The sequence below is a fragment of the Ammodytes marinus genome, assembly GCF_949987685.1.
Source record: "Ammodytes marinus genome assembly, chromosome: 19".
Taxonomy (NCBI): Eukaryota; Metazoa; Chordata; class Actinopteri; order Uranoscopiformes; family Ammodytidae; genus Ammodytes; species Ammodytes marinus.
Genome location: NC_137223.1, coordinates 10305710 through 10321964, shown reverse-complemented (window position 1 = coordinate 10321964; position 16255 = coordinate 10305710). Strand labels below are relative to the sequence as shown.

At 40.5% G+C, this 16255-nt stretch overlaps 1 protein-coding gene across 1 annotated transcript; it reads right to left on the bottom strand.

Annotated features, from left to right (window-relative positions):
• Positions 1 to 5624: 5624 nt before the first annotated feature.
• Positions 5625 to 13933, bottom strand: LOC307265902 (cytosolic 5'-nucleotidase 1A-like). Its single transcript, XM_080047736.1, has 6 exons — positions 13709 to 13933; positions 13377 to 13544; positions 12392 to 12521; positions 12060 to 12182; positions 9749 to 9933; positions 5625 to 6864 (listed from the first exon to the last, which is right to left on the bottom strand). The coding sequence occupies exons 1-6, from the start codon at positions 13820 to 13822 to the stop codon at positions 6499 to 6501; spliced, it is 1086 nt and encodes a 361-aa protein (XP_079903862.1). The 5' UTR covers positions 13823 to 13933; the 3' UTR covers positions 5625 to 6498.
• Positions 13934 to 16255: the final 2322 nt, after the last annotated feature.

The following is a 16255-nucleotide window of genomic DNA, read 5'->3' as shown; positions in this document are numbered from 1 at the left end:
CCAGCTGACCTCAATACATGTTATTATCATACCACAATTTTCTGTCAACAGAGCCTGTCATATCACTGTAAGTGTGCCACCAACCCACAGTCACTCACACAGTAGCCTAAATGGTGACTGTAACATCGTGTCGCAGATTCAATGAGTTGTCGTCGCGGGTGAAGATGAAGAAATGCGCGCCACCTGCAGAACTCAGACTTCAACAACAGAAACTCAAACAGAAGAAGATTAAGAAAATTGCAGCTTGGGGAGTACATTTCAAAAACTGCAAACATTATAACAATATAAATAAATAATGGATGCCACCTTAAATTCTGATTTGTAATGGACACTCAGTTGCCAGGTAATTATGTACTATCTGGCTAAAACTAAAGATAAAAATAAACTACTGCAGTCTGAAACAACAGTGAATCCTACTGTCATGGACGTAATGATTTTCTTTTTTAATAATTCAGAGACAAGTTGATTCAACTTAATGGTTATTTTGGAGAATTGTGTTTGTGGAACTGTACTGCGTTTCTGTAATATGTGTCATTATACACTGACCGGCCCCAAAAAAGTCACACACTCAAATATCTTGTTGGACCATCTTTAACTTTGATTACGGTACATATTCGCCGTAACACATTCTGAAAAGCTTTATTTGGCACATAAGGTTGCTTGGAACCTAGACCTGACCAACTGAAGCAACCTCAGATCATACTGTACACTGCCACACAGGCTTGTACAGTAGGCACTTGGCATGATGGGAACATCACTTCATCAACCTCTACATGTATTCTTACCCTGATGCACCCATCACTCTGGAACAGGGTCAATCTGTTCTCATCAGACCACACAACCTATTCCATAGCTCCTGGCGAATAAGTGCTTTTCTTAAGGCTACACATTGTGCATGTTGAAATGTGCTTACTTTCACTATTAAAAATAGCCGGGAGTTCTACTGTGCATATTTTAATTCCACCGAATAATTTTTATTTGATTTTTTAATTCTGACCACATTTCTTCGTCAAAGATGATGATTCACGCTTTTCTATCCAGGTTTTAATAATGCGTTGGACAGTTCTTAACACGATTTTAGTAGTTTCATCTTCTCCTGAGTAGTTTTATTTGATTTATGCTGGCCAATAATTTGACCCTGCTGAAACAACAACATTTGTCTGCTGACATGGTAGTTTAAGAAATAAGAAGCTATTCACTGCATTAGTTAGGGTTAAATACCTTGTTGCCAACTAAAACATATTAATCACTGCAGTTTTTGACTGATGGAGCTTGCCTTTTTGCTTAGTAAAATCCAGATGGGGACTCTTTTTTTGGCCGGGCAGTGTAACTGTAATAAAAACTACATCCTCCAAAATGAGCAATAGGTTCAATCAACAGCTCTCTAAAAAGGTTTCGACAAAAACATTAGAATATTAGAACTTTTATAAAGGTAGGATGTATGTCAGGATTGTTGACAGCATTACGTTAGTTGTACCTAATTATTGGAATTCTGGTTTGCTTTTGCCTTATTTTTGGATTCATTTACTTTCAAAAAGCAATAAATGTTGAACTCAACTATTTGTTAAGCAAACTTAATCTTATAATTACTATCGTTCTAGGCAATGCAAACATTTTGTCAGGTGTATCTTTCTCTTTAAGAATCGTACCAATCCAGTAACCTGTTACAGTAGGGTTGGAGCTGATAGAAGGTCTTTAGTTTTTCAGGTATTTTGATAATAAACCCAACAACAAATGGATAAATTACAACTCTGACCTGATGATGGCGATGGATGGAATGTTAAGGAATCAGAATGCCCAAAGTTATTACAATTCACCCTGAGGTGGGAAATGTATGTCTGCACCAAATTGCATGGCTATCCTTCCAAAGGTTAACAACATAATACACGTCTAAACCTGAAATATCATCCTTTTGACAGCAAATGCCAGTTAACACATTTAACAAAAAAACAAAATTGTCAAACGCATTGTCAGAGTATGACCAAAGTTATTATGCTCCATCTTCTCAAGACCACAAATATCTGTACAATATTTAATGGTGACCCATCCAAAAGTTGTTGAGATATTTTAGACTGGGTGAAAGTGGCAGAGCCATGCTACAAAGACTGGATGTACGCCATGTCAACAAGATTCAAAAACCTCTGTACATCCATGTGTTAACCAACAGTTTATTAAGTAGATCAATTATCTCACTTTGTTTAATAAATCACCCCCAGATATCCAATATGTTGTCATCAAAGCAGCCACTAGGGAAATGTGGGTGCAAATAAATTACTTTCGGAAAACATCTACCTACAAGTATCTGGCCACCAACCAAGAAAACATATTTAGAGCAAATTGCTTGTCAAGAAGATAAATGCTGCTGCGGAGTATGAGAGCAGCCTACTGTTACCACGGTTATTTCAGTAACTTTTCCGGTGTGAGTCCTCACACAAATTAACATGCACACACACACACACGCACACACACACACACACACACACACACACACACACACACACACACACACACACACACAAACACACACACACACACACACACACACACAAAAAGGTTGCCAATTATAGTTACTGTGTGATGAGGTTTCTCATACTGAGCCCCATGCTACCTTTGCCTCTAATCCTTTGTTATTAATTATGTCTTCAACAAGCCTACACAGTTCTTGTGGTGTCAGCACCGAGTATCCATGGCAACAGCCAGTTGGCCCCAGCTCTCAGGGACACACACACTGCTGCCTGACGAAAAGCCATGCCTCGCTGTAAAAAGATGCTCTACTGACAAGATGAATAAGTCAACTGTAGGAAAATATACAACAAAATTTAAATAAATCCTGTCCCCTCAACGTTGAGCTTTACACCTCACAAGCTTGTCATTACTCAATGTCTCAAGGCGGGAAACAATATGTATTTCCATTACCATAGCGACCACATTGGTAAAGCAGCCTGTTGCTGAATTCAAACAACGCATTCAGTGAAATGGGTTCAACAAAGCAAGTCTTTCTCCAGGAATCTATCCCTTATTTACACTAAGCATGCAGTGCTGGACCCTATGTAAGTAGCTACATTCAGTCAAATACTGTACTTAAATGAAAGGCTACATTTAACATGCTTTACTTTAATTGGATATTTCCATTTTATCATTTTATAATTCTAATTTGCTACATTCCATTTGAAATCACTACACATACGAGGATGAAGCTATAGCCTACTTTGTAACCTACTAGTCTCACATGACATCTTGATACAAAAAATGACAGATCAACCCATCAAACAGATCTGTTGATCTGTCATTTTCCTATCTCAAATTGTTCAAATTAGCCTCACCTCAACTAACTACAAAACTAAATGCTACACGAATAACAATCCCATATTGTCATACTTAAAGGTTTACCTAGTATGACTCGTCAGTTGTTTTCTAATAACACGATTCAGACTTTGTCCCACCACCCCACCTTTCCAGCATTATCGGGAGCAATTAGCCTACACATTAGCACAAGACCAACTAACTAAAGCGGGTTAAAGTCAAAGTTAGGCAGCAAGCAACCGTCACATACTGTATGTTAACAGGGGGGAAAAACTGGCTGCTGTTTCCCTATGCTACTGCACTTCGGAGTCCTGTCTGGACCAGCCGTAAAACAGAGTTTGCTTGTTTTAAGCGGCTTACAAGCTGCGGGCTAGCTCTTGTAAGCTAGCTGGCTAACACTGATATTTATCTATAGAACATTTGGGCTAGGATATAGGCTAGTAGGCTACTTTCAATATCTGTGGGCCTATTCTGGGCTTAACCCAGCCTGGTCCAACTAGACCATCGTACTTCATTTCATTTGTACAGAAAGTCTGGAATCGCTCAATTGACAAATGTTAACTCACTTGAAGGCGGTTGTCTGTTGAAGTTTAAAACTATTGGATCTGCCCAGTGCCACTCTGGATCTGCCAACCAATCGCATAACGTTTGATCGTGACGTATGTCATGCTTCTGAGACACTCCCTCTGTTCGCTGATTGGACCGCCAAAAATTTGGCTGAGAAAAACCCAAGAATATACCGCGGACCCAGGTTACGTTCCGAATCGCATACTCTTTCTTTTTTCTATTCTACATACTACATCCAACGATAAAAATAATCTTGTTAGGATGCAGTAGGCATACTATTGGGACATACTTTTACTCTCTTATTTCATCATAACATCGCGTCTTGATCTTGCCTCTTGCTTTTATATCCGTTGCATCCCCGTTTGTTTTCATTTGGAGGCTTCTTCGATGTGACGTCACTTCACGTGCGCATTGGATTGTGGGTCAGAATCGCCCAAATAGGATTCAACCATAGACATTATAAATGTCTATGGATTCAACACTAACAATCTTGGCCGGATGAAGTAGGACATCCGGGTACTTCTAACCATCCTAAATCTGGCCACAAGAATTGGGACATCCTAAATCTTTTTTCTACATACTATATAGTAGAAAGTATGCGATTCGGAACGCAACCCCAGACTGACTACTGAAGGGAAATGAAAATTGAGCGGAAGTAGAAAGGTGGGCGGTGCCAGGCTAGGCTTAACCCCCGGTGCTGTTATTGGTTCAGGGTTAAACTTTAATGTTGATAATATGCCTAGCCTACTGCATCCTAACTAGATTATTTTTATCGGCGGATATAGTAGGCTATGTAGAATAGAAAAAAGAAAAAGTAGGCCTATGCGATTCGCAACGCAGGCAATATTGTAGGCTATACATCTCAGTTCTTACCTTAAAAATAATGCAATTTCCTGCTATATAAACCTATTCATTTGTTACCTTATATGAAGTGTTATTTTAGTCTAAGAAGGATGGGTCATAGCAGAAAGGGTAGAAAAATATTTGTATTATTTCTGATAATATTACCCACCTTTCATGTGGTAGGCCTAATAAACTTCTAGAACATGTTTTTGGGCTTTTTCATTCTCCTCTCTGTAAATATCCAGTCAGATAAAACAGGAGCTCCCTCTAGTGGCCTCTCTCATTATGCACATGTAAAATGAGAGTGGGTCTCCATCAGCTGAAATTGGAGAACTTGACACTGTCAGGAACATTGAAATTTAACGACAGGACAGATCTGTCCAAAGATACACTGCTGAAATGTGACCGCTGAAATTTGTTTCCTTTCTCATGGGAGTGAGTCCCTGCCGAACACTAGGCGGTGGGAGCTACAAGCAGAATCAAAGAGGACAATTAGTACAGAAGTATAACTATTAGGCTACCTGCAACATGTAAGGCAGGCTACGTAAATGATAACATTGCATTGATGCATCAATAGTGATGTAGCTAGCTTTAACTACTTCATATACAATTTACTTGATTGAATAGACAGTGATTACATTGACTTCATTTCACTGCAAATTTCGTTCAACTCAGACATCAACAATACTATACTAACCTCTGAAATGAGTATAAATATAAAATGTGAACACTCAAAGTACTTAAATAAAATACAAGTACCTTCAAATTGTACTTAAGTACTTTTCAACAATGAGCTTCCTCCACATTCCTTCTTCCGACTACTTCCTATGTGATCCATACACCCAGTATTAAAAGGTGATATGGTTAAAGGTGCAGGCTGGAAAGGAATCAGAAGTAAAAACAGAAAAATGTAACTGTGCAAAAATATTTAAATGCGTTATCACAAGTTGGGTATAATCAATTAATAATAATAATTCCAACACTGTAGTGTTACCAGTCATGATATGAACATTAAACAGTGAGTTTAAGATGATGTAACACACATTTACATATGTTTGTAATATGAAATGCATAAGCATAAATATGTACAGTATATGTAATTAGTCCTATATTAAATACACAATAACACCATCGAAAAGTCTTGTTACAGTATGCTGCCTGATATCCAGATAAAAAGCATTAACACCTCACAGGAATATAAGCATGAGTTTTATAGTTTGTGCGCAACAGCGAAGACAGTAAGGAACAAAACAGAATCAGTTTTTCCTGTAAGACACAGCAAGTTTACCATGACAAATATCCTCTTAACACTGATTGTAGAAAGAGCAAACAGCAGATACATTCTCCAGCCCTGGTCATACTGACCACTCCAAGGACCTACAGATAAATAAAGTAAACACTTTTTATATTGTAGAAAAGTTTAAAGAAAAAGACAAAATCCAATATTAATGAAAATAACTTTAAAAGGCTAAAAAAGGTACACAAGTATTATGGCTGAAAGGCCCAAACTGGTTACGAATGTGGAGATTGCTTTATAAAACAGCATTATGTGAAATAGTGCATTGCACCTTTTGTAACTTTTGTTGCTTTGAAAAATACATTTCCCTGACTCATCAATAAACCCCTATCCCAATGATAACCGTAGACGATATTTTATAAAACCCCCAAAAGTAGTAAAACTTTGCAGATGCTTACCAAGATCCTATAAAAGTTGCGGTTATTTATTTTATTTGTATCTTATTTATGAGCAAACCAATTTTTGCAAATGTTTAATAGTTTTTTAAGTTATTTCTTTTTCTCTGGCTGCTCGATGAGTTCCCCCTTGTGGTACTTCTGTCCGATGCCGTAGGGGACGTGAGCGGATATGGTTCCCATCTCCTTGGCCCCCTCGATGTGGAACATTTGGTCGTCAAAGTAGATGTGCGGTCTGATCTTCTGCAGCAGTGGGCCTTTGGGGGCTCCGGCCAGGAAGAGGGCCTCGTCGATCTCCAGGCCCCAACTACGCAGAGTCTTGAGGACACGAGCCCCGGAGCTGGCTGCACTGCGGGCCGTCACCAGGTACGTCCGGATGGGACAGTTCATGCGCTCATTCTTGGCGTAGAATTTTCTCTGGAGCTTCCCCAAAGCCACCAGGAAACACTTTAAAGGACCCTGAGAAAAATAAAAATAATAATTGAGTTAATTGAAACAGTTATATAGACCATGTATAACTGTATTACAAAATTAAATAGATGTTGGATGTACAGTGGAGGAAATAAGTATTTATTACACCGATTTTGTAAGTGTGCCCCCTTACAAAGAAATGAGCGGCCTATCATTTTCAAGCAAGGTTTATTTTAAAAGTGATGGACAGAATATCAAAAATCACATTAAAAAAAAGATATAAATTATTTTGCATTTCATTGAGTGAAATAAGTATTTGATCCCCTATCAACCATACAGAATTCTGGCTCCCACAGATCAGGCCTCGTGCTTAAAAAAAGTATTCCTAATCTCAACTAGTTTCCTGTATAAAACACACCTGTCTCAAGTTGTTACCTATATAAAAGACGGCAGTCCAGAGAGTCAATAAATCAAACTCCAACATCTCCATCATGGGCAAGACCAAAGAGTTGTCTAAGGACATCAGGGACAATATTGTAGACCTGCACAAGGCCGGAATAGACTACAAGACCATTGGCGAGAAGCTGGGTGAGAAGGAGACAACTGTTGGTGCGATTACTCAAAAATGAAAGAAACACAAAATGACCATCAATCTCCCTCGGTCTTGGGCTCCATGCAAGATCTCACCTTGTGGGGTATCAATGATTGAGAGAAAGGTGAGGGATCAGCCCAGATCTACACGGGAGGAGCCTGTTTATGATCCCATGCAGCTGGGACCACAGTCACCAAGAAAACCATTGGTAACACACTATGCCGTAATGGATTGAAATCATGTAGTGCCCGTAAGGTCCCCCTGCTCAAGAAGGGACATGTACAGAACCGTCTGAAGTTTGCCAATGAGCACCTGAACGACTCAGAGAATGCTTGGGAGAAGGTGATTTGGTCAGATTAGATCAAAATCAAGTTCTTTGGTATCATAGTGACTCGCCATGCTTGGAGGAAGAGGAATTCTGACTATGACCCCAAGAACACCATCCCCAAAGTCAAGCATGGAGGTTGAAGCATTATGCTTTGGGGGTGTTTCTCTGCTAAGGGGACAGGTGGACTTCACTGCATCAAAGGAAATATGGAGGGGGCCATCCATGTACCATGAAATACTAGGTGACAACCTCTTTCTCTCAGCCATGTCTGTAAAAATGGGTCATGGATGGGTCTTCCAGCACGTCAATGACCCTAAAAATACAGCAAAGGCAACAAGGGAGTGGCTCAAGAAGAAGCACATTAAGGTCATGGAGTGGCCTATCCAGTCTCCGGACCTTAATCCAATAGATCTGTGGAGGGAACTGAAGCTCAAGTGACAGCCTCGAAACCTTAAAGATTAGGAGAGGATCTGCAAAGAGGAGGGGTCCAAATATCCCCCTGAGCTGTGTGCAAACCTGGTCATCAACTACAAGACACGTCTGACCTCTGTACTTGCCAACAAGGGTTTCTCCACCAAGTACTAAGCAATGTTTTGATAGGGGATCAAATACTTATTTCACTAAATGAAATGCAAAATAATTTATATATCTTTTTTAGGGCTGTCAAATTAACGCGTTAATTTCGATTGATTAATCACAGAAAAATGTACGCAGATTAATCGCACTTCTATAATGCCCTTTGACCCGGTGCAAAAGTGGTGCGCAGCTGCACCTGTAGGCTGTAGCTTGCATACACAGCCCGCACGGGTGAAAGCGAGAAAAGTAAAGAGAGAAGCAGGGGAACGGGCGGGGCCGAGGGCTCTATGGACGGTTTATGGGATGCTTTGGGCAAATAAGCATGAAGGTAGGAAGACATCTTAGTTTATTCTCCGCAGTGTCTGTGCATTATTGATTTAGTGGGTGCAACAATGTAGGTTCAAAAGTATCTCTCAATTTTCCTCCGTGTGTCTCAATTTTGTTTGCTAGCTGTCTCGCCTCCCGCGTAAACGGACACCCGCTCCGTGTGTGTGTGTGTGGTGTGTGTGTCAATATTTTTGGCTATGAGTAGGCTACGACGATGGTGAATGAATCGGCATAGGCATCTGTGGCAGTGCAGCGCCGTCTGTTGTGGAGACAGAAGTTACGAGAGACCGAGAGAGAGAGAGAGAGAGAGAGAGAGAGAGAGAGAAACTGTAGCAGGCAATACAGCTGTTTATAAACAGGTATAAAAGTGTCATAAAAATATGCGATTAATTTAGATGAATTAATCACAGAGCCTGTAATTAATTAAATTAATTTTTTAAATCGCTTGACAGCCCTAATTTTTTTTATGTGATGTTCTGGATTTTCTTTTTGATATTCTGTCTATCACTGTTAAAATAAACCCAGCATTAAAATTAATAGACCGTTCATTTCATTTTAAGTGGGCAAACTTACAAAATCAGTGAGGGATCAAATACTTATTTCCTCCACTGTATGATACAATGTAAAGTATAAAACACACACAAGGGCAACCAGCCATAAATGATTCTCCAGTTGTTTTAAAAACTTATTTAGAGCTAGCAGAGCAGGTTCCTAAACCCTGCTGATTTCCCAAAGACTTGTTTTTCCACATATAGGAGGTGTTGTCTTCTGTTCAGTTTGTGTGTTTCTGAAGTTGAGGGGACGCCCATTGTTCATTCTGTCTATTTTCTGGTATGTTGTGATGTGGTTGCAATCAACAAAAAAAAGTATTAAAATAGATGAAGAAAAACTGAGATACTGTCTTTTTTTAATCAATGCAATCATTGTGGCTAATGTGGGTGGGTAATATCACTCTGCTCTGAACGCGCTGTTTTAGGAGTTTTTGTTTAACAGGACTGTTCTCTGTGACGTCAAATGTGTCTAGCTGCTGTATAGGAGTCCGACATCAAAAAATGAAATATAGAGTATAATATGTCCTCTTTAATTGCATTCAAACAACCATCTGTTACCTGAGCGAGAGGATGGTTCTCAAACTCCTTCTCGTGCTCAAAGAAAGTGTCCAGGCCGCTCTGCTTCACAATGATCTCCGACTCGTCTGAGAAGAGGACGGCGTCGCCATCGAACGCCACTCTCAGCTCTGTTTCACTCGTCTCAAGCTGCTTATCCTGCATGAACATTGTAGCTGCAGCGATGCCTGAAAGACCAGACAATACGATATAGGTTATATACACTTGTATGACTGTTCTTGAGCAAGAATCTCTCACAAAATCTCACAACAATGCGTCTGATTATTGACATGCAGAAGATGTTTTGCCTGCTTTGCAGGTTTTGCTGGTCATGATTTGCATTTCAAATGTGTCCATGTGCAGGTCAGATGAGCCTCATTTACAGTATCTCACAAAAGTGAGTACACCCCTCATATTTCTTCAAATATTTCATTATATCTTTCCATGGGACAACACTGAAGAAATGACACTTTGATACAATGTAAAGTAGTCAGTGTACAGCTTGTATAACAGTGTAATTTTACTGTCGCCTCAAAATAACTCGACACACAGCCATTAATGTCTAAACTGAAGGCAACAAAAGTGAGTACACCCCTAAGAAAAAATGTCCAAATTGGGCCCAAAGTGTCAATATTTTGTGTGGCCACCATTATTTTCCAGCACTACCTTAACCCTCTTGGGCATGGAGTTCACCAGAGCTTCACAGGTTCCCACTGGAATCCTCTTCCACTCATTCATGACAACATCACGGAGCTGGTCGATATTAGAGACCTTGCGCTCCTCCATCTCCCGTTTTAAGAAGCCCCAAAGATGCTCAATAGGGTTTAGGTCTGGGGACATGCTTGGCCAGTCCATCACCTTTACCCTCAGCTTCTTTAGCAAGCCACTGGTCGTCTTGGAGGTGTGTTTGGGGTCGTTATCATGTTGCAATACTGCCCTGTAGCCCAGTTTACGAAGGTTGAGTGCACGTTTTCAGCGTCATACCAAGAGGTTGGCTTTGGAAAATTGACGTATGAGTGCTGCCAGCATTGCTGCAGGGCTTGAAGGGGTGGGGGGTCAACCTGTCAATGCTCAGACCATACGCCACACTCTGCATCATACTGGTCTGCATGGCTGTTGTCCGAGAAGGAAGCCTATTCTAAAGATGATGCAAAATAAAGCCCACAAATAGTTTGCTGAAGACAAGCAGACTACGGACATGGATCACTGCAACCATGTCCTGTGGTCTGATGAGACCAAGATAAACTTATTTGGTTCAGATGGTGTTAAGAGTGTGTGGTAGCAACCAGGTGAGGAGTACAAAGACAAGTGTGTATTGCCTATAGTCAAGCATGGTGGTTGGAGTGTCATGGTCTGGGGCTGCATGAGTGCTGCCAGCACTGGGGATCTACAGTTCATTGAATACCAACATGTACTGTGCCATACTGAAGCAGAACATGATCCCCTCCCTTCGTAAACTGGGCCGCAGGGCAGTATTGCAACATGATAACGACCCCAAACACACCTCCTAACGACCAGTGGCTTGCTAAAGAAGCTGAGGGTAAAGGTGATGGACTGGCCAAGCATGTCCCCAGACCTAAACCCTATTGAGCATCTTTGGGGCTTCTTAAAACAGGAGATGGAGGAGCGCAAGGTCTCCAGTATCCACCAGCTCCGTGATGTTGTCATGAATGAGGGGAAGAGGATTCCAGTGGCAACCTGTGAAGCTCTGGTGAACTCCATGCCCATGAGGGTTAAGGTAGTGCTGGAAAATAATGGTGGCCACACAAAATATTGACACTTTGGGCCCAATTTGGACATTTTAACTCAGGGGTGTACTCACTTTTGTAACCGGCAGTTTAGACATTAATGACTCTGTGTCGAGTTATTTTGAGGGGACAGTAAATTTACACTGTTATATAAGCTGTACACACGCTACTTTAAATTGTATCAAAGTGTCATTTATTCAGTGTTGTCCCATGAAAAGATATAATGAAATATTTGAAGAAATGTGAGGGGTGTACTCACTTTTGTGAGATACTGTATAAACCTTACGGGGTAAAAGCTTGTTTCTGTGTTTGATTGTATCAGGTCAGTAGGTTTTGTGTGTGCTTGCACCATGGGGATCCATAAATCATCTTCTTGCTGCACAGCGTGAGGTCAAGAATGAGTCATACACAGTGTCAGCACGCAAGTGTGTAAAAATCAGTGTAGTACAAATACACCTTGAGGCTGCTGACAGCGGTCTATGCATCTATTTATCGTACAGAAAAGGTGGGTGTATGTGCGTGTGTGGGTGTGTATGAGAGATAGCGGGATCATAATCAAGACTCACCTTCCTCAATGGCCTCTGTGACTTTCTCCCCATCCTTGGAGAGGTAGAGGTTTGTCATGTAGGCCTTTAGGTAGCCTATAGGACTTTTCCCTCCAGTCATACAGAATCTCTCTATGGTCAAATCTGAAGGTATAAAAAGCAAGATAGAGACATGTGAAGAAAGGAATCCCATTGTAATTCCATTTTAAATAATTACTAAGTGAAGTGTAATCAGTAGACTGAGTGTCATTCTAATGCCTGCTGCTGCTGCAGTGGTCGAGACACCACCACTGTCGCTGCTCCCCTCTCATGCTAAACAAAACAAACATTGTTTGGTGAAGGACTAGGCGTACCATAATGATTGATGCTGTTTATGAGGCGCACTCCGACCTGGGCATGGTTGTTAGTCATTAAAACGATGTCAAACAGCTCCTCGCTCTCCGGGTAGAGCTGCCTCAGACGACAGTTGACATTCATCAGCGCCTGCGTGGGGAGGACAGAAGCCAACAGCCAGGATGTCAGTGTCAGATGAGGTTTCAACACAAACGTTACAAAATTAAAAACACAGCTTCAAAAAGAGAAGGTGGAGTCAGTGATTCTGAAGAACGCTTGTTGCGAAGTCACTTTTTGTCAAAATCAGTGAATATCTCCTCACTGTGTGTGCACTGAAGCAAAATCCAGTGTTAATACACAGCCTAGCCTCTGTAAACTGGAATGTAAACAAAGGGTATGTAAACAAAGAGGGCCCACCGTAGCTAGCAACAAGTCCATTTACAGAGCCTATGCTGTGAATTTACATTGCATTAACATTGGCACACACCGTACCGACCAGTAGCGGATCGTTAGGAGATAGTCACTGATTCTGACAAGCTTTCTCCACGATTGCTGACTCCACCTTAAAAATTTACAAAAGGATATGAGGATTTTAAAAAGAGCCGTGCCTTGAGATTTTGGCTTGCTCATCTGTGTGCCTTTGCAACAAAAAGTTTGAAAACCACAAACATCCACATTAGGACTCCATGCAGCCAGAAGGGAGTTTTGCGGTGTTATCACTGTACTAGATTTAAAAAGGCAGTGAATGCCACTTTAGCCTACATGACTTTTTGGGGTGTGGCCTGAGTTGTAACATCACTACTATTACAGGCCTACCCACGCAACAACTACACTGAGGAACTTGAATCTAAACTTGATCCGTTTTGATGAAGATGGTTTTCTTTTTTTCCTGGTGAGTAGGCCTACGTGAAAGAAATGCATTTCTGGGACAACGCCCTGCAACAACCACACTGCATAGACATGCAACAGGTAGACAATCCCCAGGGTTCAGGCAGCCAGGCCTACCGTGACGAAGGGGAAAGCAGGTCCGGGCTTCAGAGGCTCGTTCTCATGTTCCACCTGATAATCCACGTACTTCTCCATTCCTTCTTCCTCATATATCCTCCTCTCTTCCACCATGTTGAAGAGGGTGCGAGAGGACACGGCGATGGTGACAGCATTCTTGGGTTTGGGCTGCGAGTAGGATGGGAGTGGGGCGGTCAAAAACATTAAATGTGTATGTAGTAGGCCTAGGCTAGTCAAAGGGCGTGTTTAGCTTTTGATAACGCTACACATTCAAAGAAGAAACAACACAAACGTGATGGTGATCAAAACAACTTTTCAGACAAATTACTTACAGGTCTCGGTTTGTTTGTTTTGAGGTTGTCAAAAAAAGCTTTAGCCGCGGCCCAGTCCGTTTCATCTTCGCTGTCGTCACCCGGGGCGGAATCGTTTGGCTTGATTTCACTCATAATTATAATTCTCTATCTGTCCCTTAGACTATAAAAGTGCCAGAATTAAAAGTGAGGCAGCAGCAGCAGCAATTTAGTAAACTTTCCGGAAGCGTGCTCAAAGAAAGCCCGGTGGGCGTGTCTTCCATCAGTGACGCAAGCGGGTTCTGGGGCATCACTTGCACTTGGTTGGATGAAATAAAGTTGGCAACATTCTTGCAAAATGTGCTTTTTATTATCGAAATATTATGGTTGCTGTGATTAAAGTGACATATACTTCTTTTTGCCACATTCTACATTCACACATGTACATTTACAAACAAAAGAACAAAATGCTCTGTATTCATGAAGGAAATGGAACAATATGTCAACAATGTAGGCCTATACCTCCCAAAAGAAAAATAAAATATTTGAAATGTGTTTAATGTTTTTAAACTGTACTGTTATGTACTATCGTTTTTGTATTTGTTTCTATCTTGTTTATTTGTTTGTCTGTTTTTCTCTATGTTTTATATTGCTATTCCTGTTTTGCTTTGATGCTGAAGTTAAAAGTTTGAAATATAAAAAGAAAACTTTGAAAAACGTATGCTAAGGAGAAAAGTGTGGAAACCCAGCTTTAATTAGTGTGCCAGGTCCTTTAGTTCAAATCAAGAATAAATAAATAAATAGCATGCTTCCAAAAGTTTGGAGACAGCCCCTCTGCAGTTTTAAGGTGCAAAAAGCCTCCTTTGCAGAAAGCCAAGTCCATTATAAAACGAACATTTACATTAAATGTAACATCTCAGAGTCAAACTTGCCGTGGCACTTACAAAATTCAGTTTTGCCCCCATTCATTACACTGTGAATATTGCCGCTTTCCTTGGTCAATATTTTTGCACAAGCAATCCTCGTCATTTGAAACATTGTGTAGTTATTTTTCTTTTTAAAACAAATACATTAACAGTGTACACGTCTTGTTAATATTTCTGACATGCAGTTTCCTTCTGCTGTGACTATTATGCACCAACATATACTAAGTAATATTCTGGTTGCCACACACAGCTCTTGTATTTGAGCTTTGAGTCAGTGATGTAGCCTGAAGGTGAAGGCAACATCTCACAAATTGCTTTACAAAAGGTAAATAAATACACTCCTGTGGATATACAGCTCTCTGATCACCTGACTAGTAATCATCTATTTGAACCATTTCAATCTGCCTTCAGGGCACGTCACTCTACCGAAACCGCACTCACCAAAGTAGTAAACGACAGTCTGTTGATGATGGACTCCAACACGGCCCCAGTTCTGCTACTGTTGGACCTCAGTGCAGCGTTCGACACAATCGACCACGTCATACTCCTGGATCGTCTGAAAAACCTGTTTGGCGTTACAGGAATAGCCCATGCCTGGTTGAAATCATACCTATCCGGCAGAACTCAGTGTGTCTCTTACAACAACATAACATCCATTTTCACCGAAGTGAAATATAGAGTACCTCAAGGTTCTGTTCTCGGACCACTGCTGTTCTCTTTGTACATATCACCCATAGGTCAAATTATTCGTATAGCTTCGGGGTCAACTTTCAATGCTACGTGGACTATACTCAGCTCTATGTCCCGGTCAAAGTCAATGATAGTACCCAAATCATAAATTTAGAGGCTTGCTTATCTGCTGTTAAAAGCTGGATGTCGCAAAACTTTCTTCTCCTGAATTCAGAAAAAACTGAATTACTATTAATCGGCTCTGCGCACATTAGAAATCATCTTGAGCAATTTACTATTAATTCCGACAACTGCGTTATCTCGCAAAGCTTAACAGTAAGAAACCTTGGTGTTAAATTCGATTCCAACCTGGAAGGATCTGGTCCCCCCTCAGCATCGGAAGTCCTCATGCATCCACACTATTTTTATTTATATATTATGTTATACTGTTTGACTGTGTTCTATTGTATGCAATGTGAAGCCCACTGAGGCAAATGCAAATTTGTGATTCTGGGCTATACAAATAAAATTGATTTGATTTGATTTGATAGGCCCATATTTTTGGTATGACACATGATGAAAAACTAGGCCTAAATATTGCCCACTGCACTACAATTACATAAATGCATGATAAATATAGGCTAAATGTGTAATTTTGTATTGCTTCCGCTACATGTAATAGCTACACATTGTGGAGTTTCTTGGATGTTTTCTGCTATTAATCTTGTTGCTCTCGTTTGTGTTTTCACATATTTTTATGTTTGTTTTATATAACATAGGCCTATTTTATATAATAATTTGTTTTACTTTCCCTTTTTATCCCTGTTAATTTATGTCCTTTTGCCTGTGGATATCAATGGAGGCTTATCTTTTCTTAAACACAAGTCTTATGTTTACTTTTTTTCTAGTCTATCTTTCACAGTGCCTTTGTGAAACACACACACACACACACACACACACACACACACACACACACACACACACACACACACAC

Bases quoted from the DNA above. Each gene is read 5' to 3' on its own strand.
- LOC307265902 (XM_080047736.1), bottom strand. From the start codon at position 13,822: ATGAGTGAAATCAAGCCAAACGATTCCGCCCCGGGTGACGACAGCGAA. The intron at 12,183-12,391 runs GTACGCCTAGTC...TTATACCTTCAG, and splicing joins AAACAGCATCAATCATTATG to ATTTGACCATAGAGAGATTC. The intron at 6,865-9,748 runs GTAACAGATGGT...TATTTTTCTCAG, and splicing joins AGAACCATCCTCTCGCTCAG to GGTCCTTTAAAGTGTTTCCT.